The sequence below is a fragment of the Nomascus leucogenys genome, chromosome X, assembly GCF_006542625.1.
Source record: "Nomascus leucogenys isolate Asia chromosome X, Asia_NLE_v1, whole genome shotgun sequence".
NCBI lineage: Eukaryota > Metazoa > Chordata > Mammalia > Primates > Hylobatidae > Nomascus > Nomascus leucogenys.
This window is the reverse complement of record NC_044406.1, coordinates 120744196-120767613: the sequence shown is the minus strand read 5'-3', so window position 1 is coordinate 120767613 and position 23418 is coordinate 120744196. Positions and strand designations below refer to the sequence as shown.

Sequence of the window (23418 nt, the reverse complement as noted above, 5' to 3'; positions counted from 1 at the left end):
TTTTTTTGAGACAGGGTGTGGCTCTGTCACCCAGGCTGGAGTGCAGTGGTGCGATCTTGGCTCACTGCCACCTCCACCTCCCTGGCTCAAACCATCCTCCCACGTCAGCCTCTTGAGTAGCTGGAACTACAGACACGTACCACCATGCCCAGCTAATTTTTGTATTTTTATTAGTGACAGGGTTTTGCCATGTTGCTCAGGCTGGTCTTGAACTGCTGAGCTCAAACAATCCGCCCGCCTCAGCCTCCCAAAGTGCTGGGATTTCAGGCGTAAGCCACCATGTCCAGCCTTCAATTTTTAAGTTTTGAAAATTAATCAAATATTTATTGTTTAATTTTTATCTTAACTATGACATTCCACAGATTTGCTCATGAAAAGTTTCATGGTGTGAAGAAGCTCTGGGCTACATGAAGACTATTGGCCATTTTTATTTTTGTGTTTATTTATTTATTTATTTGAGACAGAGTATCACTCTATTGCCCAGGCTGGAATGCAATGGCGTGATCTCGGCTCACTGCAACCTCCGCCTCCCGGGTTCACGTGATTCTCCTGCCTCAGCCTCCCGATTAGCTGTGATTACGGGTGACAGCAACCATGCCCGGCTAATATTTTGTGTTTTTAGTAGAGACGGGGTTTCCCCATGTTGGCCAGGCTGGTCTCTAACTCCTGACCTTAGGTGATCCGCCTGCCTTGGCCTCCCAAAGTGCTGGGGATTACAGGTGTGAGCCACCCCGCCTGGCCCATTTTTAGTTTTAAAGCATTTCCATATGGCCTGTGGTCTGTTTGGAAACAAGACATTTACAAAGTCAAGGAAATCATAGTTTGTGTGATCACCCAGGAACCTTGTAGGATATACAGATACTACTGAAGAAAGATAGGAAGGCACTTATTTTAACTCAGAGTACACCTGACACTCTTAGCACCCCCCCCCCAATTTCATTCTAAATGCAATAAATTCATTTTAATGTCTTAATTTTTAATCGAAGCAAAAGCAATACATGTGTATAGTTTTTAAAAATCAAGCAGTAGAAAAAGGACATATAATGAAAAGTAATAGAACTATCCCTTCTTCTCAACTCTTGCTTCCCCAAATCAGAAACACAAACTTTTACACATGCTTGTTTAGAGATTATACCCCTCTTTTTCAATAACACTCCTTTATTACTATTTCTTGACTTGATGACATGAGGCATTTTCTGCTGACTTCCTGCCGCCCCCCTCAGCTCTCCTTCCCACTGAATATAGTCATATCACTAATTTTTAACTCTTCTGTTGGCCACCTGGTTCAATGAATAGCAAAGTGGAATGCTCTGATTGGATTTTCTCATCACCGACTCCAGAGTCTTGATCCATGTGCCAATATTCAAACAGATTCCCTTTCTCACACTTTTGGCAACTGTTCAAAACCATGCCACATCTGAGGTTGCTTCATATGTGAAACATGAGTTTCTTGCACAGTTTTTAATGTTTTTCCCTGTAGTTTCTTTCTGTCATTATTTTTTTTTCCTTTGGGTTGAAGAAATGTATGCCTTCCAGAACACGTTATTAATGTCCTCCAGCTTATTATTCAATCCATCTATTGCTTAGAATTCATTCAATTCAATTGGGTCTATTCACTTCGATTCTAATTGGGGAGATTTGCCTGCTATCTGAGCCATTCTTGTTCAGTTTATCTTTCCTTAAGTTTTTAGTTGCCTTTCCCCGTTTGTTTTTTTTTCTTATTGCATTCTGTGCCCATTGTCACTTCCTAAAGTTCGTGCTGTTTTCTGTTTTACGGATGCAAAAACTTCTCAAGTATTTTTAAGGATTTTCAAATTTTTAAGCTGTGTTCTGTTCCTTCAAATATTTCCTTGAGAGTCAATTTTTCATTCTATCTTAGACGATTTTGGTTATATTTCAGGCTTTCCACAAATGCTGTTTTTTTTTCTTTTTTTGCCACCCATTTATACTAAAAGATGAGGCAATGGAAAGAGTGAGTGGCAAGTCTGCATGCACGAGCGGAGTTGGTCGCTTTGCTCTAGGGTGGGTGAGCAGGTGGGTGGAAGTCAGCCATCCTGCCGAGGAGCCCCCAAATGCCACAAAGTTAGTGGCTCTAAATATGTACCTGCAGGTGAACGCTGAGAATCACCGAGGCCAGGATGTAGAAGTAAAAGAAGTTCTTGCGCAGCCGCCAGGCCAGGTCGAAGAAGGTGAGCAGCGTGCGCGTGAGCGTCTTGCAGAAGGCGCCGTACGAGCCGCGGGTCCCCTGCGAGCGCGACAGCCGCACCGCCAGGCCAGACAGGGCCGCCGCCGCCATGGACCTGATGCCGCCTCCCACATAGTGCCCAGAGCCCAAGGCCTCCATCAGGCTCCGCTGACTCACCGACCGTGGGACAGAGGGATGGACGCGGGAAAATACGGGCGGGAGGCCTGCTGGGCGGCTGCTGATCCGAGCTGCGCTGCAAGGCGGAAGCCCTCCTTTCACGGCAGGGCTCTGGCCCCAGCGGTCACTGGCGCCCTGCCAGGTTCCGCCCCGCCCCACGGGGTCCGCGTGGCCTAGAGTCAGTTTAGCCTGACTGTCCTGGCCCGGGCCCCAGAACCCCAGGAGGGGCAGGGCACGTGCTGGCGTGGGAGACCCTAGCTTCCTAACCCAAGCTGTCTTTTCTTTAAAATTATGTTTAATTTTTTTTTTTCAGTTTTTTAAGTTTTAACAAAAACAACACAAAACTTGCTCAAAACGATATAAAGTGTCCTTCATAAGCATGATCTTGAGCAACTCAGAAGCACAAACCCATTTCCTGTTGTCTCCGATCCCTTTAGGAACGTTTTTCAATCCTCAGCTCTGAGCTAGTACAAAAAACCCGCAACTTTTCTGGACATTAAAATGTGTGCATTCTGCTTGAATAATTCAAGCAATACTTCTGTTTTTGTGTTAGATCTTTCGTATTCTTCTGATTGGAAAAGTCATTCAATCAAGTTTTTAGAAATTTTCAAAGCAGAATTATGTAAGACAATAGAAAGCAAATTCCCTGCATAGCTTCACTTTCCCCTCCTACCCTTGCCATGAACTACTATTAGGTTTACTGTATGTACTTCCTGACTTTATGTATTGATATATTGCTCTTACCTTTTCAAGAATGTACACCTACTTCACTCTCTTTGATGACTGAATAGTGGTCTATATATATATATATATATATATATATATAGTGGTCAATAATTTATTTAACCAGATCCCTATTGATGGACATTCTGAATGTTTCTAGTTTTTCATATGTCAAAAATTGTTTCAGTGAACATTACTGTACATATGAATTTACAAGTGGCAGAACAGCAGGAATAATATGACCCATCTTTATTTATGAAAACAATTACATATACATTTAGTGTTCAAAGCCAAAACGTTTTACTAATACATGTGATTGATCAAAAAAGTTTAGAGATCAGGGCTCTATGTTACCTTGAGTGTTAACAATCTTAACTTTTTTTATTACCAATATGATAGGCAGTACATTTCATTATTCTTCTGATTTGCATTCATTTAATTGTCAGTGCAGTTGAGCAACTTTTCTAAATTTCTGAAGTTTTCAATATTGTTTGTCTGATGGCCTGTAAAACATTAAACATCATAAATATTTATTATGAGAAAAGTAAAATTCCTAGGCTCATAACCCCCTAGAAAGAAAGACTACTAATTTTTATATGTTTTTATCAATTGTTTGCATATATTTATAAGCACAAACATGTATACACACATAGATATATTTACAAATCGTAAAACAAAAATGGAATCAGCTAAACATATGCAGTCCTAGCACTTTGGGAGGTTGAGGCAGGCGGATCACCTGAGGTCAGGAGTTCAAGACCAGCCTGGCCAGCATGGTGAAACCCCGTCTCTACTAAAAATACAAAAATTAGCTGGGTGAGGTGGCACTCACCTGTGGTCCCATCTACTCAGGAGGCTGAGGCAGGAGAATCACTTGAACCCAGGGGTGGATGTTGCAGTGAACCGAGATGGTGCCACTGCACTCCAGCCTGAGTGACAGAGCTGGACTCCATCTCAAAAACAAACAAACAAACAAAAACCAAATAAAACCAAACAAACAAAACAACATATGCCCCCACCTTTGCTTTTAAACATAATGATATGTCTTGCATATGTTCCCATGTTGATACTTTATTGGCTGTGTGTTATTTCTTATGGATGGCCAATAACTAACTGATCTCCTGTTGATGGATTTTTGGATGGTTTCAAATTTTTCGCAATCATAAGCAATGCTGAGATTAATATTTTGCATGCACATCATTCTACACCTTTCTGATATTTTCCAGGGATACATTCATAGAATTGGAATTCTTAGGTCAAAGGGTTTTCATGTAAGGATTTTGATATATATTGTCAAACTGCCTTCCACTAGCTTGTACTAATATATACATGAACATACTGTCAGCAGTTCCTAACAATTGGCATTCACATTCTTTTAATCAGTTGACATTCTGATAGGTGAAAAGGGTATCTCACTGTTGTTTTAATTTGCATGTTTTGATTACTAGCAAGGTTGCTCCATTTTAGCCAATGTCTCATTAACAAGGCAAGTCACAGAGCGGATTCAAGGGAAAAGAAATAGATTCACATATTAACAGTCCATTTTTATGTGTATATAGCATTGCACATCTGTATGAAAGGAACCACTCTGTCAAGTTTTACCGTCTTACCGGGCACAGTGGTGCTTACCTGTAGTCCCAGCTACTTGGGAGGCTGAGGTGAGAGAATTGCTTGAGCCCAGGAGTTTGAGACAAGCTTGGGCAACATAGCAAGACCCCCATCTCTAAAAATAAATAAGTAAATTAATTTTTTTTAAGTTTTGCAGTCTTAATTTTAATAGCTATTTCCAATTCCTATGTAAAAAGTTGTTCCAGGCTGGGCATGGTAGCTCACACCTGTAATCCCAGCACTCAGAAGGCAGAGACAGGAGGATCGCTGGAGCCTTAGGAGTTCAAGAACAGCCTGGGTAACATAACGAGACCCTATCTCTACAAAAAAGGTAAAAAATTAGCTAGACATGGTGGCACAGGTCTGTAGTCCCAGCTACTCAGGAGGCTGAGGTGAGAGGATTGCTTGAGCCTGAGAGGCTGAGGCTGCAGTGAGGCGTGATTGTGCCACTGCACCCCAGGCTGGGCAACAGATCAAGACCTTGTCTCAAAAAAAATTAAATTAAATTAAAAAGTTATAACAATTCCCACTCCCTCAGACAATTTACAAAGCTGTTCATTTCTCCACACCCTCACCCATATTATTATGTATTATTTTAATGTCATAATGTAAAATAAAATCATCATTCTAATTATTATTATTATTATTATTATTATTATTATTATTTGAGACAGAGTCTCACTATGTCGACCAGGCTGGAGTGCAGTGGTGCAATCTTGGCTCACTGCAAGCTCTGCCTCCCGGGTTCAAGCGATTCTCCTGCCTCAGCCTCCCGAGTAGCTGAGATTACAAGCATGTGCCACCACACCCGGCTAATTTTTGTATTTTTAGTAGAGACGGGGTTTCACTATATTGGCCAGACTGGTCTCAAACTCCTGACCTTAGGTGATCTGCCCATCTTGGCCTCCCAAAGTGCTGGGATTACAGACGTGAGCCACCACGCCCGGCCCTAGTTATTTTGAATTTACCTATATTTGATTACTGTTGTGGATTAATATTATGCTTATTGGTCATTTGTAGTGGCGTCAAAATGACGGACAGCCAGATGGGTGGCATGACTGGTGGCTAGGCAGAAGGCTTACAACTAGGCTGTGGAAACCCCAGGGGCAGTGGCTGTGACAGCAAGGAAGAGGGCTAGGCAGCCTTCTCCTCACTTTTTCATATCTCTCTGCCCCTCAGATTGCCTAGGCCTTGGCCCCTTTGCTCATTTCTATATTAAAATGTTTGCCTAGGCCGGGCGCTGTGGCTCACACCTGTAGTCCCAGCACTTTGGGAGGCCAAGGCGGGCGGATCACGAGGTCAGGAGATCGAGACCATCCTGGCTAACATGGTGAAATCCCGTCTGTACTAAAAGTACAAAAAAATTAACCGGGCGTGGTGGCGGGCACCTGTAGTCCCAGCTACTCGGGAAGCTGAGGCAGGAGAATGGTGTGAACCCAGGAGGCAGAGCTTGCAGTGAGCCGAGATTGCGCCACTGCACTCCAGCCTGGGCAACAGAGACAAAAAAAAAAAAAAAAAAAAAAAGTTTGCCTAAGGCAGACAGAACAGCACAAGCAGCCTAAAATTGATAAAATCCCAACCAGAGCCCTGGGAGAGACACAGAGTGGTCAAAATGGCCTAAAGTAATGCATTAAGCAAAGGAAATGCATCCTTCTCTCTCATGCTACACACCAAATATGAAACAGTAGAATTAGGCCAAAGTTCTTGTCTTTGGAAAATTATACAAGTCATCTTTTGCTCTTCTTTCTCACGGTAGAGTGCATATACCTTGATTCTTTTGTCTGAACTACTCACTCAATATATATGGGAAGAGGCCAGGCATGGTGGTTCACACCTGTAATCCCAGCACTTTGGGAGGCCGATACAGGAGAATTGCGTGAGCTCAGGAGTCCAGGACCAGCTTGGGCAACATAGGGAGACTTTGTCTCTATTTAAAAAAAAAAAAAGAAAGAAAGAAATCAGCCACTCGTGGTGGCACATGCTTGTAGTAGTCCCAGCTACTCAAGAGACTGAGGTGGGAGGATTGCTGGAGCTTGGGAGATCAAGGCTGCAGTGAGCTATGATCTCACCACTGCACTCCAGGCTCGGCGACAGAGCAAGCTTCTCTCTCTCTCTCTCTCTCTATATATATATATATACACACACACATATATGTTATTTACATATGCTTATGTATGTATTTACATATATACATACATATACATGTACATATAGGAAGAATATAGTACATACACATATAATTTTTTGCACTGCTACCATTGATCTATAGATAGTAGATTAAAATGTAATCTGAGGTTGTTGTGGTGCAAGATACTCAATTGAACACAGGTATTTACCTTCCCAAAATAAATAGAAACAATTATAAAGAAGTATAAATTCATTCATAAAAGCAGTGGAGAGGGTGAGGATGGCAGAGCAAAGACTTTGATAGATTCCTGAAATGAATGCTGAGTGGATCAAACTGAAAAATAAATCAGAGTATAGTGCACCAATGATTCTTAGGAAAAGGCTGCAGCATAGGTGGAAGCCATTTTCATGGAAGAAGCACCCCCTGCTCTCCAGGTACAGAGAGTGGAAGTGGGAGGATCACATAAAATGAGACGATTATTTGAAGAACTATTTGGATCTATTTCTTTTCTCTTGAATCTGCTGTGTGACTTGCTTTGGTCAATGGGACATTGGCTAAAATGGTGCACGCAAAAGCTGGAAAAGTGCTTTTGCATTGGGGCTTGCTAGTCTTGGAAACCTGCTGCCATCATGCAAACAAACTAGATGTTGAGAGATACATGCTCCAATCATCCCTTTTGGCCCAACTCATGGCCAACCAATCCCTAGAAGTAGTGTCACTGAAACCAACAGCAGCAGACCACAGACATATGAGTGAGTTCAGCTGATGCAAGCAGACTAGCCCAGCTGAGCCCAGCCCAAATTGTCAACCCCCAACAATCGTTAACTAAATAAATGGTGGTTGTGTAAGCTTTCGATGGTTCGTTTCACAGCAAAAACTAACTGATAACCATGTCCCAGAATAGAGCTACTGAATGACAATCAAAATGGTTTGACCCACAGTGATCTCTCATAGCAATTAATTAATCATAAGAACCCTAGGACTGATATACAGACTTGATCTGCTTAACCAAAAGAATTTTGGCAAACAGAAAGTTGGGTCACCATGATAGTGTGTCACAGCTTCTCAGTTCATATACCCAGATTCCCTAGAATAAAAGGGAGACTGAGTACCTTGAGGAAGGATGCTATGGCAACATTGCAATTATGTACTATAAATATTCCCAGCTGTCCCCAGAAGAGGTCTGCAGCAATTTACCAAGGTAAATGTTCAAATACACACACTCTTCGGGGATTATGGGACAATAGCTCTGAGCTGTCACTAATCCTGGGAACTCAGAACAACACTGTTGCCCACAGTCAGAGTGAGGGCTTGTGAAGATCAAATGATAATTGGAGTTTTGGCCTAAATTCAACTCATGGTGGGCTCAGGGGGTCTATAAATCCACTCTGGTGATTTCCCCAGTTGCTGGATTTACAGTTGTAATTAATAAAACTAGCAACTGGCAAAACAGCTCAATTGGCTTCCTGACCTGCAGGGTGAGAATTTTTATGATAGGAAGGGCCAGGTGGAAGCCTGGAACTTACTCTCCCTTCCAATTATAGCAGTGATAGCAAACACATACATAGCACTTATTACATGCCAGACACTCTTTCAAGCACTTTCCATATGTTAACATATTATTCCTCAAAACAGCACTACAAGGTAGGTACTATAATTGTACACATTTTACAGAAAAGGAAATTAAGGCATTAAAAGCTTAAGTAACTTGCCCGAGGTCACTACTGGAATGTAAACCAGAAACTAGCTTCAGCGTTCATGCTCTCAACCACTGTACTACACCGTCAAAATAGTAAACCAAAATCAATATTACATGCAAAGGAAACTGACAAAAATTAGGCCATCATCAAGGCTCAAAAAATTAAGGAATAGTGATCCCTATTACATTCCCTTTTGATGGACCTGTTTGACTAGAGAAGAATACAGAGGAAGCTTAAATTAGAAGTGGTATATATGGATTGGCCTTGAACAGGTTCTGGAGGCACAACAAGGATACCTAAGCAGTGGCTCACACTACCAGTGTGTTCACACCTGCCACACTGCCTTCTCTTTCGCAACCCACACTTACGGTTTCATGGGGACTGCTTTGGGCTGAGTTGTGTCCCTGCCAGATTCATATGTTGAAGCCCTAACCCCCAGAATCACAGAATGCGACTATATTTGGAGATAGGGTTTTTAAAGAAGTAACTAAGGTTAAATGAGGTCATTAGGGTAGACCCTAATCCAACATCACTGATGTTCTTCTAAGAAGAAGGGATTAGGACACAAACACACACATAGGGAATACCATGTCAAGACACATTGAGAAGACAGCCACTAATAAGCCCAAGAATAGAGGCCTTCAGAAGTGACTCAGTCCATTCCTGCCACTATGACAAAATACCTTAGACTGGGTAATTTAAAAATAATAGAAATTTATTTCTCACAGTTCTGGAGCCTGGGAAGTCCAAGATCAAGTTGACAGCAAGTTCATTGTCTAGTAAGGGCCTGGTCTCTGCTTCCAAGATGGCACCTCGAACACTGTTTCCTCACATGGCAAAAGGGACAGAAGGGCAAAAGGGCCTAGATAGTTCCCTCAGCCCTTTCACAAGGCACTGATCCCATCCATGACAGCAGAGCTCTCGTGGCCTAAGCACCTCCTAAAGGCCTTACCTCTTAATACTCTTGCATTGGGGATTAAGTTTCAACATGAATTCTGGAGGGAACACAAACATTCAAATTGTAGCAAAAAGAAACCAATTCAGCTGACACCTTGATCTTGAACTTCTAGCCTCCAGAACTGTAAGGAAATACATTTCTGTTGTTTAAGTCACCTGTCTGTGGTACTTTGTTATGGCAGCCCTAGCAAACTAATACACGGACGTCTCTATAACCAGCTGTTTGAAGAGTAGAACATTTAAACCTATTTTAGCACATTTCTGCATGACCTAAGGACACCAGCCAGATCACATTGTTGTATATCACAGCCCCACACAGGGGTAGCCCAGAAGGTCACTGAAGAAGAAGAGTCTTTTCTGAGAGCATAATTTCAAGTGGTATATCTGGTTCTTCACTTTGCTTGGAAGGAGAAGTGGCCTAAGGTATGGCTCTACACCATATGGTTCAGGGACTTGGAATGAACAAAATTTATAGTATTGGTAACAAGGAGGTTTTGGGGAAGTGGTATGTGGTTGGACCTCTACTAATGGTAAATACATTTGTGTTCCATATAAGTGCCCAACAGAAGGCATCAACTGTGATGGAGGGTCTCGATAACTATGTGAACAAGATTACTTGCATTAGAATGCCAACCTCTTTCCCCAACTATCTTGAAGCTTACTCAAGGGGCCAATGTACAAAATGCCCATGGCTGCAGAGATGAAGGCTCTACATGGGCTCAATTGCATGGGCTTCCCCTCACCGTGGTTGATCATAAAAGTTGTGTGTCCAATCCCAATTTCCCAGCAGCAGAGGCCAATACTGAACCCCCAATATATACCACTTCCTTGTGTGGCATGGATGTGGGGGAAAAGGGACCACTTTTACACTGCTGGTGGGATATAAACTAGTACAACCACTGTGGAAAACAGTATGGAGATTTCTTAAAGAACTAAAAATAAAACTACCATTCAATCCAGCAATCCCACTACTGGATATCTACCCAAAGGAAAAGAGTAATTCTATGAAAAAGACACATACACTCGCATGTTTATAGCAGCACAATTTGCAATTGCAAAGATATGGAACCTACCTATGTGCCCATCAACCAACAAGTACATAAAGAAAATGTGGTATAATACACCATGGAATACTACTCAGCCATAAAAGGGAATGAAATAATGTCTTTTTCAGCAACTTGGATGGAGTTGGAGGTCATTCGTCTAAGTGCAGTAACTCAGGAATAGAAAACAAAATATCATATGTTCTCACTTGTAAGTGGGAGCTAAGCTATCAGGACACAAAGACATGAGAATGATATAATGAGGCCAGGCACGGTGGCTCACACCTGTAATCCTAGCACTTTGGGAGGCCAAGGCGGGTGGATCACCTGAAGTCAGGAGTTCAAGACCAGCCTGGCCAACATGGTGAAACCCTGTCTCTACTAAAAATACAAAAACTAGCCAGGCGTGGTGGCGGGTACCTGTAATCCCAGCTACTCGGGAGGCTGAGGCAGGAGAATCCCTTGAACCCGGGAGGTGGAGGTTGCAGTGAGCCAAGATCACACCACTGCACTCCAGCCTGGGCGATAAAGCGAGACTCCATCTCAAAAAAATAAAAAAATTTAAAAATTTAAAAAGATCAAAATCATATCAAGTGCCTTTTCTGACTGCAATGATATGAAACTAGAAATAAGTAACAGGAGGAAAATTCACAAATGTGTGGAAATTAAACAACATGCTCTTGAGCAGCCAGTGGGTCAAAGAAAAATCAAAAGGGAAATGTAAAAATATCTTGAGACAAAGGGAAACACAGCATACCAAAACATGTGGGATGCGGAAAAAGCAGTTCTAAGAAGGAAGCATATAGCAACAAACACCTACATCAAAAAAGAAGAAACATCTCAAACTACCTAATGTTACACCTCAAGGAGCTAGGAAAAAGAACAAACTAAACCCAAAGTTAGCAGAAGGAAGGGAGTAATAAAAATAAGAACAGAGATAAATCAAATAGAGAATAATAAAGCTATAGAAAAATTAATAAAACTAATTTTTGAAAAAATAAAATTGACAAACCTTTACCTAGACTAAGAAAGAAAAGAGAAGACACACAAATAAATGAAATCAGAAATGAAAGTGAAGACGTGACAATGGATGCCTCAGAATTTTTTTTAAAAAGTATCATAAGGGACTATTTTGAACAACTATATGCCAACAAATTGGATAATCTAGAGGAAATGGATGAATTCCTAGAAACATACAACTTACCACAATTAACTTAGGGAGAAATAGAAAGCCTGAACAGACCAGTAACAAATAAAGGGACTGAAGTGGCTATTAAAACATCCCAACAAAGAAAACCCCAGGAACAGTTGGCTTCACAGCTGAATTCTACCAAGCATTCAAAGGAGAATTAATATCAATCCTTTTAAAAACTTTCCCAAAAAAAAGAACTAGGATGGAATACTTCCAAATTTATTTTATGACGCCAGTATCATCCTGGTACCAAAGCCAGACAAAGACACAACAAGAAAAGAAAACTACAAGCCAGTATTTCCAATGAAAATTGGTGCAAAAATCCTCAATAAAATACTAGTGAACCCAATTCAACAACACATCAAAAAGATTACACATCTCGTTATTTAATACTTAATAAACTCACTATATGTTTGCATGCAGTATGTAATACTATATACAGTATGGAATATGAATTACACTCTCATTCCACACTGTAGCAAATACATTCTGTAATGGAAATATACTATCAAGTTTTATGTCTACATTTTAATTTGTTTCACTTTTTAAATTATCATGTATATAATGTCATAGTAATCAAACAGTATGGTATTAAAGAAGAGATAAACAAACATATCAATGGAACAGAATAATGAGTCCAGAAATAGACCTGCACTTATATGGCTAATTGGTTTTTTACAAAGATGGAAAAGCAGTTGAATGGAGAAGGATAGCCTTTCAACAGATGTGTTGCTATAATTGGAACATCAATAGGCAAAAAGAAAAAGAAACATTGAAACTTGACCTAAAATAACACTTTATTTAAAAATTAATCCAAACTGGATTATACATCTAAATGTGAGACATAAAGCTATAAAACTCTAAGAAGAAAACACAGGCAAAAAGAAATCTGTGGGACCTGGGATTAGGCAAAGGATTATTAGGTACGACACAAAAGCACAATCCATAAAAGAATTAATAAATTGAACTTTATCACAATTAAAAACTTGTGCTCTTAAAAGACATTGTTAAGAAAATGAAAAGACAAGATATTGTAGAGAATTATACAGGGCCTGAGATTTTCCCCTACTTATCAAACAGTTAACCTGTTACTGTTTTGTGGATACTGGCAAAAGACATGGGACTCCTGAGTCAGAGACAAATGGGCTTATTACTTATGGCAAAAGCAGTAGCAAGGGCATCAGCATGATGCACATACTGGCTACCAATGTTCCCACTGGTTTTCTGTGCTCCCCAAGTCTCACGTTGGTGAAGCAAATGACCTATCATAGATAGGGACACAGAGTGGGCTACATAATAGGGGATGAACAGTGAGCTTGGGGAATTCATTACTGTTACAGCAAGTGGAAACAAACCCTCTCTGTCTGAGGGAAGACATCATCTCATCCCTCAAGGCTGTTTTCAGTAATTCAAATATAATCCTGTGAAATGGCCAGGTAGAGAGCGGCTGGGGTCTTCCAGTCTCGTCATAATCAGCAAAAATATGTGCAAGTATACCCACAGCCCACGGTAGATTGACTCTCTCAACAAGCCACCCATCAGCCCAACACATTCTTGGCCAAATATGGAATTATACATGAATATGTCACTCTGATTAATCTGACCAACAGAATCTGGGACCAAATCTGTTTAATTAATCTCATAAATCATTTTCAACAGAACTCCATGCCTCAGGACGAGGCCACCTTGCTGTAGTGACCCCATCCACACCTCACAAAGTCCTGGTCTCATTTAACTCTGAAGAAATCCCACGAGGACCACTGGGTCTTCTTTCAAACAGTAAGAATGTGATCTAAGACTAGTCTATTATCAATTACAACTCACATACGGAGTTTAGGCTCTCTTGATCAGCTTTGGTGTCATTGCCAATAATTATAAGGAGCAAGAGATGGGCCAAAAAGCAATCCCCATCACCAATGGAGAGACATTCTGTGGCTCACTCTCCCTCACATAAACATATAACCCAAAGGGGCATAGTTCAGGATTTGTTGTCATCATTGCATTGGTTTGATTAAGCCACATGGGTGGTGTCACTAAGTGTTTATAGCCTCAATCTTCATACATGGTATAACCCAAGGCCATTCAGTTATCAAGAGAAACATATGGCCAGGCGCAGTGGCTCACTCCTGTAATCCCAGCACATTGGGAAGCCAAGATGGGCAGATCACGAGGTCAGGAGATCGAGACCACCCCAGCTAACACAGTGAAACCCCATCTCTACTAAAAAATTACCAAAAAATTAGTCAGGCATGGTGGCAGGCGCCTGTAGGCCCAGCTACTCAGGAGGCTGAGGCAGGAGAAAGGTATGAACCTGGGAGGTGGAGCTTGCAGTGAGCCGAGATCGCGCCACTGTACTCCAGCCTGGGCAACAGAGCGAGACTCCGTCTCAAAAAAAAAAAAGAAAGAAACATATAACTTTGCATTACAATGAAACACTCTTGCACTGGATCATGTGTTTGTACATACTCACTTTACAGAGCTGTCGTTGATGGCATCAGGCATAACAAAATAGTTCCAGATCAGTCATATCCACATAAGTTTTTCTGTTTTCATAGCACATAGAAGGAAATTACAAACTCAGCAGCAGGTCAGATTGCCAGCACAGCTGCTGCTTGACTCAGGTGACAGTCAGTGCTGGATCTAGAGGACAAAGAGAACATTAATTGCCTTGCCCCTGATCCTTGCATTTCCCAATATCTAAGGTGTTCTCTCCCAAAGTACCAGGGTCAGCACTTTCCCTCCACTGCCACATAATCAGTGTGTCCCATCCGAGTACCTATAGCTTCACCTTTTCCCCAATCACTCCCCACTTGCCTCCCGATCTTGTATTCTGATCCTTGCAGCCAAGAGGTCACTTTTTTGGGGACATCCACATTCAGTGACCAAATTACCCTACTACTCTGTGTGGGCCAAGTAGAAGTAGAGTCAGAAATTGTTCCATCACTCAGCAATACCAGATACCAGTGGATGGTAAGGAGTGTGGAATGTTCATCAAGTACTTTGACTATCGGCTCATTACTGGGTGACATTTGAGAAGAAAAAAAAAAGGTGCACCATTGTCAGACTGAAAATAGGTTGGAAAGCTGAAAACATAACATAGCTAAGACTCAGGAGCCTTAATGGTGTCGTTGGAGTTGGCTGATTACACTGGAACAGCAACATGTAAACTGAAAAATTATTAAAAGTGAAGAGAACATTGGTAGCATTAAGGCAGACAGTCAATGTAGTAGTCACTCTGATGTAGCCAATCTGTCAGAAGCCAATAGGGGTCACTGCCCCCAAGCAATGTGGCCTCTTTTGTTGCAAGAAAAACAGGTCAACTTTTGGCAAGAGTCATAAGTCTGGCATGTTGTAGTGGCTTCTGCATCAGAAACTTCAGGTCCTTTACTCTGTGCCTGGTCCCTGATACCAGATGTGTTGCCATGTGTGATGGCAGTCTGGGCAGTGCGGATTTGATCGTCAGCTTGAATTTAGTTGATCTCATCAGAAAGCAGGCCCTTACTTTGTGCGTCTCTGTGAGTGACCCACATGGTCCCATCAGCATCCACAATTTGTTTCTACAGTTACGAGCCCAAAGAGAGGTGTCTTTAGTCTACCAGTCTGTAGTCTTTCTACTGTCTTTGAAAGACAAAAATCTAGACCATTAGCAACAGTCACACGTCAGTAAAAATATAACAAGTGTTATCAAGGGCAGTATTGCTCAGACTTATAAGAGCAGCCTTGAATTCTGCCCACTGAGTGGAAGTGTAATAACAGTGCAGTCAGGGCCGTTAATTTGGAGGATTCCAACTTGCCAACCACCAGGACATAATCTATACAGTGAAAGCTCTGGACATCAGAGAATAAAGGCACTCACAATAAATGCTGACCCCCACTCCACCCCCATGGTGGCAAATGGCAGGGGAGTTTGTCCCAGTAGTACTTCTCTGCTTGTGTCAGTGCCCTAAATGGGAGAATTTCCTCTGACGCTTTATGAACATTTCTAGTATAAGCATTTATCATATCAATTTCTTCCTATGTTTTAATAACGGTAGATTGAATTAGCACAGAGGCTCTCACCCATAAAGTCACTTTAACTGCTTTTCTTCACTGAGAGTTTTGCTCACACCTTATCATTTGAGTTCAGATTTTTTTTGTTCCCTGTGGGAACACAGACAAAGGAGTTTAACACTTGCACTTCGGGAGTTAAAAAAGCAGCTGCCGCAGCCATAAAAAATGATGAGTTCATGTCCTTTGTAGGGACATGGATGAAACTGGAAAACATCATTCTCAGTAAACTATCGCAAGGACAAAAAACCAAACACCGCGTGTTCTCACTCATAGGTGGGAATTGAACAATGAGAACTCATGGACACAGGAAGGGGAACATCACACTCCGGGGTCTGTTGTGGGGTGGGGGGAGGGGGGAGGGACAGCATTAGGAGATATACCTAATGCTAAATGATGAGTTAATGGGTGCAGCAAAACAACATGGCACATGGATACATATGTAACAAACCTGCACATGTACCCTAAAACCTAAAGTATAATAATAAAAAATAAATAAATAAATAAATAAATAAAAGAAAGTGATCACCTTCCTGCAAAAAAAAAAAAAAAAAAGAATATGTCGCAGCTTAAGTCACTTTGCAAAAAAAAAAAAAAAAAAAAAAGCGGCTGCCAGGAGTTTATCTCCTGTCCAGGAGTTCCAAGTATGGGAGGGGGAACGGGTAGAGGGAAGAGTGCAGCCCATGAGAAGTGGCTGGAGCCATCAGGGAGGCTCCTAGCCTCAGGATGGGTGCCACCTCCTCAGGGACACTTCTTTTCTGCCTCCTCACATGCCACAGCTCTACCCTGGATACCTCAATGCCAATGGCTACCTCTGTGTCCAATGCCCTCTCCTGCCATAGGACTGGGTAGGATGATGACTTAGATGCCTGTTTCCAACCAACCCATAAATGTTTGAGTTCCACTCTATCCCACAACCTCGTTCCTCTGCATACTCTTTTGTTGTTGTTGTTCTTTAAAGCACATGAAATCACAATAGAGTGGCCGGGCACAGTGGCTCACACCTGTCATCCCAGCACTTTGGGAGGCTGAGGCGGGTGGATCACCTGAAGTCAGGAGTTCGAGACCAGCCTGGCCCACATGGTGAAATCCCGTCTCTACTAAAAATACAAAAATTAGCCGGGCATGGTGGTGGGAGCCTGTAATCCCAGATACTTGGGAGGCTGAAGTGGGAGAATCGTTTGAACCTGAGAGGTGGAGGTTGCAGTGAGCCGAGATCACACCACTGCACTCCAGCCTGGGCAAGAGTGAGACTCCATCTCAAAAAAAAAAAAAAAAAAAAGAAAAGAAAAAAAAGAAATCAGAGTAGAGGAAGAGAGAGGCAGCAGGGTGTGTCAAGGGAGAGAGCAGCTCTGCCCCAGTAAGCAAGGCTTTTCGTTTACTTGCAGTTTGGAGCAGTTGCCCACTCAGGCTCACCAAAGAAACTTTCAATGTTTCCCATCTACCTAAAGCTCTACATTCTCATTTCTGACTTTCTTTCAGCTTAGCTAACCCCTTGACTCAGTAGCCATAGCCATATTCTTTTTTAACTAGGGCTCCTAGGCTTACTGTTCCCGTTGTCATGATAATATCCCTTCCTCTGCCCACCTGGAGGAGAGGGATCAAGGAATAAGGTACCAATGAGGTGTCTTGTTTCAGTCTTACTTATTCTCATTTAGTTTCTAACATTCATGAACAGGTAATAGTGATACGGTTTGGCTCTATGTCCCCACCCAAATCTCATCTTGAATTGTACTCCCGTAATTCCCACTTGTTGTGGGAGGGACCCAGTGGGAAATAACTGAATCATGGAGACAGTTTCCCCCATACTGTTCTCGTGATAGTGAAGAAGTCTCAAGAGATCTGATGGTTCTATACGGGGAAACCCGTTTCACTTAGCTCTCATTCTGTCTCTTGCCGCTGCCATGTGAGACGTGCCTTTCACTGTCTGCCATGATTGTGAGGCCTCCCCAGCCATGTACAACTGTAAGTCCAATAAACCTCTTTCTTTTGTAAATTGCCCAGTCTCAGGTATCTTTATCAGCAGCGTGAAAACGGAGTAATGCATGTGGTATATTAGTGCGTTTTTGCCCTGTTATAAGGAAATATCTGAGACTGGGTAATTTATTTATGTATTTATTTTTGAGAGACAGAGTCTTGCTCTGTTGCCCAGGCTGGAGTGCAGTGGCATGATCTCAGCTCACTGCAACCTCCACCTCCTGGGTTCAAGCGATTCTTCTGCACTAGCTTCCCAAGTAGCTGGGACTACAGGCGTGTGCCACCATGCCCAGCTAATTTTTGTATTTTTAGTAGAGATGGGGTTTCACTATATGTTGGCCAGGCTGGTCTCAAACTCCTGACCTCAGGTGATCCGCACACTTTGGCCTCCCAAAGTGCTAGGATTACAGGTGTGAGCCACCGCACCCAGCCTGGATAATTTATTTTAAAAAGGGGTTTAACTGACTCGTGGTTCCACAGGCTGCACAGGAAGCATGATGCTGCCATCTGCTCAGCTTCTGGGGAGGCCTCAGGAAACCTACAATTATGGCAGAAGCTGAAAGGGAAGCAGGCACGTCTTAAATGCCTGGAGCAGGAGGAAGAGAGAGAGCGGGGAAGGGCTACACAGTTCTAAACAACCAGATCTCATAAGAACTCTATCATGAAAACAGCACTAGGGGGATGGTGCTAAACCATTCATGAGAAACCACCACCATGATCTAATCACCACCCAGTAGACCCACCTCCAGCATCAGGGATTACATTTCAACATGAGATTTGGGTGCAGACACAGATCCAAACCACATCAGGTAGGATAGCAGTGATTCCTACTCCTTCTCACTTCCCCACCATTTGGGCAAAAGAAGTCACTACTGGGTCCCAGGAAGTCTTCTTATATCCCCTAACCTGGCATGTGTAGGCATTCATTCTTTCTCTTCCAGAAATCTATGTCTCTATCAGTATTCTATCCTTATTGCCCAAACTGTCAAGCACTGTGCAGAATCTAAGATTTTATCCTACTTACGAATTGACAAGTTAGCCTGTTACTGTTTCTTGGATGCTGGCAGAAAACATGAGACTACAGAATCAGTGACAAGGGACTTTACTATTCACTGTAAAAGAAATAGCCAGAGTTTGTATGATGCTTGTGCCAGTCTCCATGCACCTCAAGTCCCGTGGGGGTGATGTGAAGGGCCCATGATGGGTGCCTGCATATGCAATGGGCCCGTGTTATAGAAGAACCCTGAGCTTGGGAGATTCACTGCTTTTATAACAAGCAGAAGCAAGCCTGTTCATTGCCTGTGGTGAGACAACTCACTCCTCAAGATTGTTCACAGCTAACACAACCCTGATAAATGGCCAGGGTAAAGAGTGGTTGGAGCCTTACCCAGAAAGAATGTGCAGGGATACACACGGCCCATGGTGAATTGCCTCTCCCAACAGATACAGATCAGGGAAAAATACTGCAAATCACATATCTAACAAAGCACTGCTATCCAGAGTATGCAAGGAACACTCAAACCACACTAAAAGAATAACCCAGTTTAAAAGTGAGCAAAAGGCTTGAACAAATGCTTCACCAAAGAGAATATACAGATGAAAAAAAAGCACATGAAAACATGTTTAGCATCATTCCATTAGGAAAATGCAAATTCCAAACCACTATTACATTCCACTACACACTTATTAGAATGACTAAAATTTAAAACAATTCCAAATGCTGGCAAAAATGTAGAACAACCAGAACTGTCATATATTGCTGGTGGTAACACAAAATGGTACAGCCACTCTGGAAAAAAGTTTGGCACTTTCTTATAGAGTTAAACATGCATATACCATACATGACCTAGCAATCCCACTCTTAGGTATTTACTTAATGAATTGAAAACTTATGTTCACACAAAAACCTGTACATGAATATGTATAGCATCTCAATTCATAATTGCTAAAAACGAGAAGCAACCCAAATATCATTTGACCAGTGAATGGATAAACAAGCACTGGTATATCTATAAAATGGAATACTTTTTTTTTTTTTTTTTTTGAGACGGAGTCTCGCTCTGTCGCCTAGGCTGGAGTGCAGTGGCGCAATCTCGGCTCACTGCAAGCTCCGCCTCCCGGGTTCCCGCCATTCTCCTGCCTCAGCCTCTCAGAGTAGCTGGGACAACAGGTGCCCGCCACCACGCCCGGCTAATTTTTTTTTGTATTTTTAGTAGAGACGGAGTTTCACCATGGTCTCGATCTCCTGACCTCGTGATCCGCCCGCCTCGGCCTCCCAAAGTGCTGGGATTACAAGCGTGAGCCACCGCGCCCGGCCAAAATGGAATACTATTCAGCAATACAAAGGAATGAACTCTTGATATACTTGACAACTTAAATGAGCCTCAAAGGCATTATGTTGAGTAAAAGAAGCCAGTCTCAAAAGGTTGCATACTATATGATTCCATTTATAAAGCTTTTTTGTTTTGTTTTGTTTTGTGAGATGGGGTCTTGCTTTGTCACCTGGGCTGGAGTGCAGTGGCATGATCTTGGCTCACTGCAACCTCTGCCTCTCAGTTCAAGCAATTCTTCAGCCTCAGCCTCCTAAGTAGCTAAGACTGCAGGCACATGCCACCACACCCAGCTTTTTTTTTCTTCTTTTGGATTTTTTTTTTTTTTAGGTGAAGTTTTACTCTTGTTGCCCATGCTAGAGTACAGTGGTGCAATCTCGGCTCACTGCAACCTCCGCCTCCCAGGTTCAAGCGATTCTCCTGCCTTAGCCTCCTGAGTAGCTGGGATTATAGGTATGTGCCACCACGCCCAGCTAATTTTTTGTATTTTTAGTAGAGACGGCATTTCATCATGTTGGCCGGGCTGGTCTCGAACTCCTGACCTCAGGTGATCCTCCCACCTCAGCCTCCCAAGGTGCTGGGATTACAGGCATGAGCCACCGTGCCCGGCCCTATATGACCTTCTTAAAAAGACAAAACTAGAGTATTAGAGAGAATGTCAGTAAGTTGCTAGAGTGTAGTAGTTGGGGGAGGGTGTGACTATAAATGGATTATGAATGAGAATCTTTTGGGGGAGGTAATAGAAATTTTTGTAATCTGATTGTTAAAATTCATAGAACTATATGTCCCCCTGTCCCTCTCCCAAAAACTCGGTGCCTATCCCAGCTTCTCTTGCCACTAAGGTGTAGACCTATGACTTAGGTTCTACCAATCAGGTGCAAGTGTGCTAGGCTTTGATTTGAAGCTAAGTTAAATATGGACAGAGGCAGGCCACAGGGGCATCCACGTTCTTGGTGTGCAGCAGCAGACTCAGATTCTGGGAGCGAGGCTCATAGCAGCAGCTTCCTGTGGTAGTAGCAGATGAAGCATGGTTGTGAGCTCTCCCTGGCAACTCCACCAGAGTTGGCCCAAAAAGTCCAGCCTCCAGTTTGTTCCATTAGTTGTTCCATAGATTCTGTATCATACCTAATACCCTGTAATAAGTGTCTGCTAATTTAAACTAGTTAAGAGTGGATTCTGTTGTCTGAAAGCAAGAACGCTAATGAACACATTTATGTATGACTAATGGTACTGCTCAATTCCCAGCCCATGTTTCTCATGGCCTGTTTCTCAGACTTACCATTTAACCATGAGAATCAGTTATTTAGCACGAAAAGCAACCATTGCCAGAGGGAAACATCTGGATGTCATTTAAAATGGATAGAGAAGGAGTGGTGAGTCCTTAAATGGCTTAGTACTCCAGAACAATTCTCTGGCACGAGAAGTGGTAAAATACTGATTCCAAGTAGACTGGTAGACTGATTACAATAAAGGCCACAGCAGTGTCTCCCATCCCTGGATGCTCAGCCCTTTGCACTGTGACTTTGCCACTCCTTCCTTCAAGAGATGGAGTTTGTTTCTCCACCCCCATGAATCTGGGCTGGCCCGTGACTTGCTTCAACTTATAGTACATGGTAGAAGAAACATTTTGGGAGTTCTGAGACTATTCAAGAAGGTTTTGAAGCTTTCACTCTCATCCTCTTTAAACCCATACGGAGAAGGCTGAAAGCCTAATTTTTTCTGGAAGCATGAAACATATAGAGGCCTGTGAACCATACCACAACCAGAACTACTGAGCAGTAGGTGAGGCCAGGCAGGTCCCGCACCTCCCCATCCCGCTGCCCACCTGCAAAGCTCGCCTGGTAAACATTGAGTTACCATCTGGATCTGATACACAGGATCAATTGCTCTAGGCCCTGGCCCCCTAGGGCACTGCATTGCTGGCAGCTGGTCAGAGACTGTTTCCCAGGAGGCAGAGGAAAGCTACTGAACCCCACGTTCAAATGAGCAGTCTACAAGCCACCCTCAGAGAAGCAGGGTGCAGAGGTGGGTCTGTGCCCTCTCCAACACACATCTTCCAAGCTGCCCGTTGCCATTTTCTGAATTCTGGCTCCTTGTCCAACTCTCTTGTGTGTTCACACTCACCATAACTCCATCATATAAGAGCATTGGCAAGTAGACTGGGCTGAGAGGCAGGTAAGGGTACCCAAGGTGGTTTGCCCAGGCTCTGCCCTTCCTGAACCACACCTTGGACCTCACATCCCACGAGAGGCAACTCTATTCATCTTGGCCCAGGAGACCCCATCTGCTGTGTCTTGTGGGTTGGTGTTGGTGTCATACCACTGAAGCCTCATGGTCTACCGCCAATAGTAACAAGTACACAGATCTTCTAGAAACTACTGTGTCATTCAAATGGCATAAAGAAGGCATGTTCCACATAAAAAGAAGTGAGGAAAAATAATTGCACTTGATGCATTAATGCGGGGGGATTGAGGTCATTTTTTCTCTCATGCATTTTCCTTGTTGTTGCTATGAAGTTGTTATGCAGCAATTTTAAAAAAAATTAGCTGTGAAAAGCATGTTCTCCTCAGTCAACACTTCCAGACCCAATGCAAGTCTACAATGACAGATGCAATCCTAAACGTAATTAATGTTACAAGCTCACTTCATCTCTCAACTACTTAGGAATTCAAGGAAGAGCAGTGACAGGACTTTTGACGGAGGTATTTTAGAGGCTGTAGGCCATCCTCAACTCTTACAAATTTCCCACAATAAGAATACACATTGCATTTAAAATCGCCTATTTTGAGGCTTGAAGCTTCCCACCTATGGGTTCATGTAAGGATGGAAGGGGGTTTCAGGGCTTCTGCTCAGGGACTTGGGGTGATCATTTCTGTCTAATGCCATCAGGAACAATGACTTACCTTGGTGTATGCTGTGTGTGTGTGTATGTGTGTGTGTGACAGAGAGAGAGAGGGAGAGAGAGAGAGAGACAGGGAGAGAGAGAGAGAGAGGGAAAGAATGTATCCATACTGGGCCTGCTGTACTGGTATCTGCTTTTGTGTGGTGAGATAAGGAACAGATCTCCTACTAGTCCAAGGCCACCTCAGCATTTCAGAGTTGCCACCCCAGAGAGAATGGTGTAGGAGTTGACTGTGCCCTTTACTAAATGTAAAACATCATCTTTATGGCAGCAAACTTCCTATCAGCCTCCCTTTACCCGCGCCTCTATTCCTCCCTATTTCCCAAAAGAAGAAACATGGTAGCTGATGAGCATAAAGGATAGAATTGTTGAAATTATCAGAGGCCAATGAGCATGTCCCTTACTATCTGTAGTACACTACCCTGTTTCTTTCCTCCATGACGCTTCCT

The 23418-nt window shown here is 42.7% G+C and overlaps 1 protein-coding gene across 1 annotated transcript; it reads right to left on the bottom strand.

Annotated features, from left to right (window-relative positions):
- Positions 1-961: 961 nt before the first annotated feature.
- On the bottom strand, positions 962-22400 carry SMIM10 (small integral membrane protein 10). The gene is made up of 2 exons (XM_012498772.2): positions 22313-22400; positions 962-2535 (listed from the first exon to the last, which is right to left on the bottom strand). Exons 1-2 carry the CDS (start codon positions 22398-22400, stop codon positions 2093-2095), a joined length of 531 nt encoding a protein of 176 aa, XP_012354226.2. The 3' UTR covers positions 962-2092.
- Positions 22401-23418: the final 1018 nt, after the last annotated feature.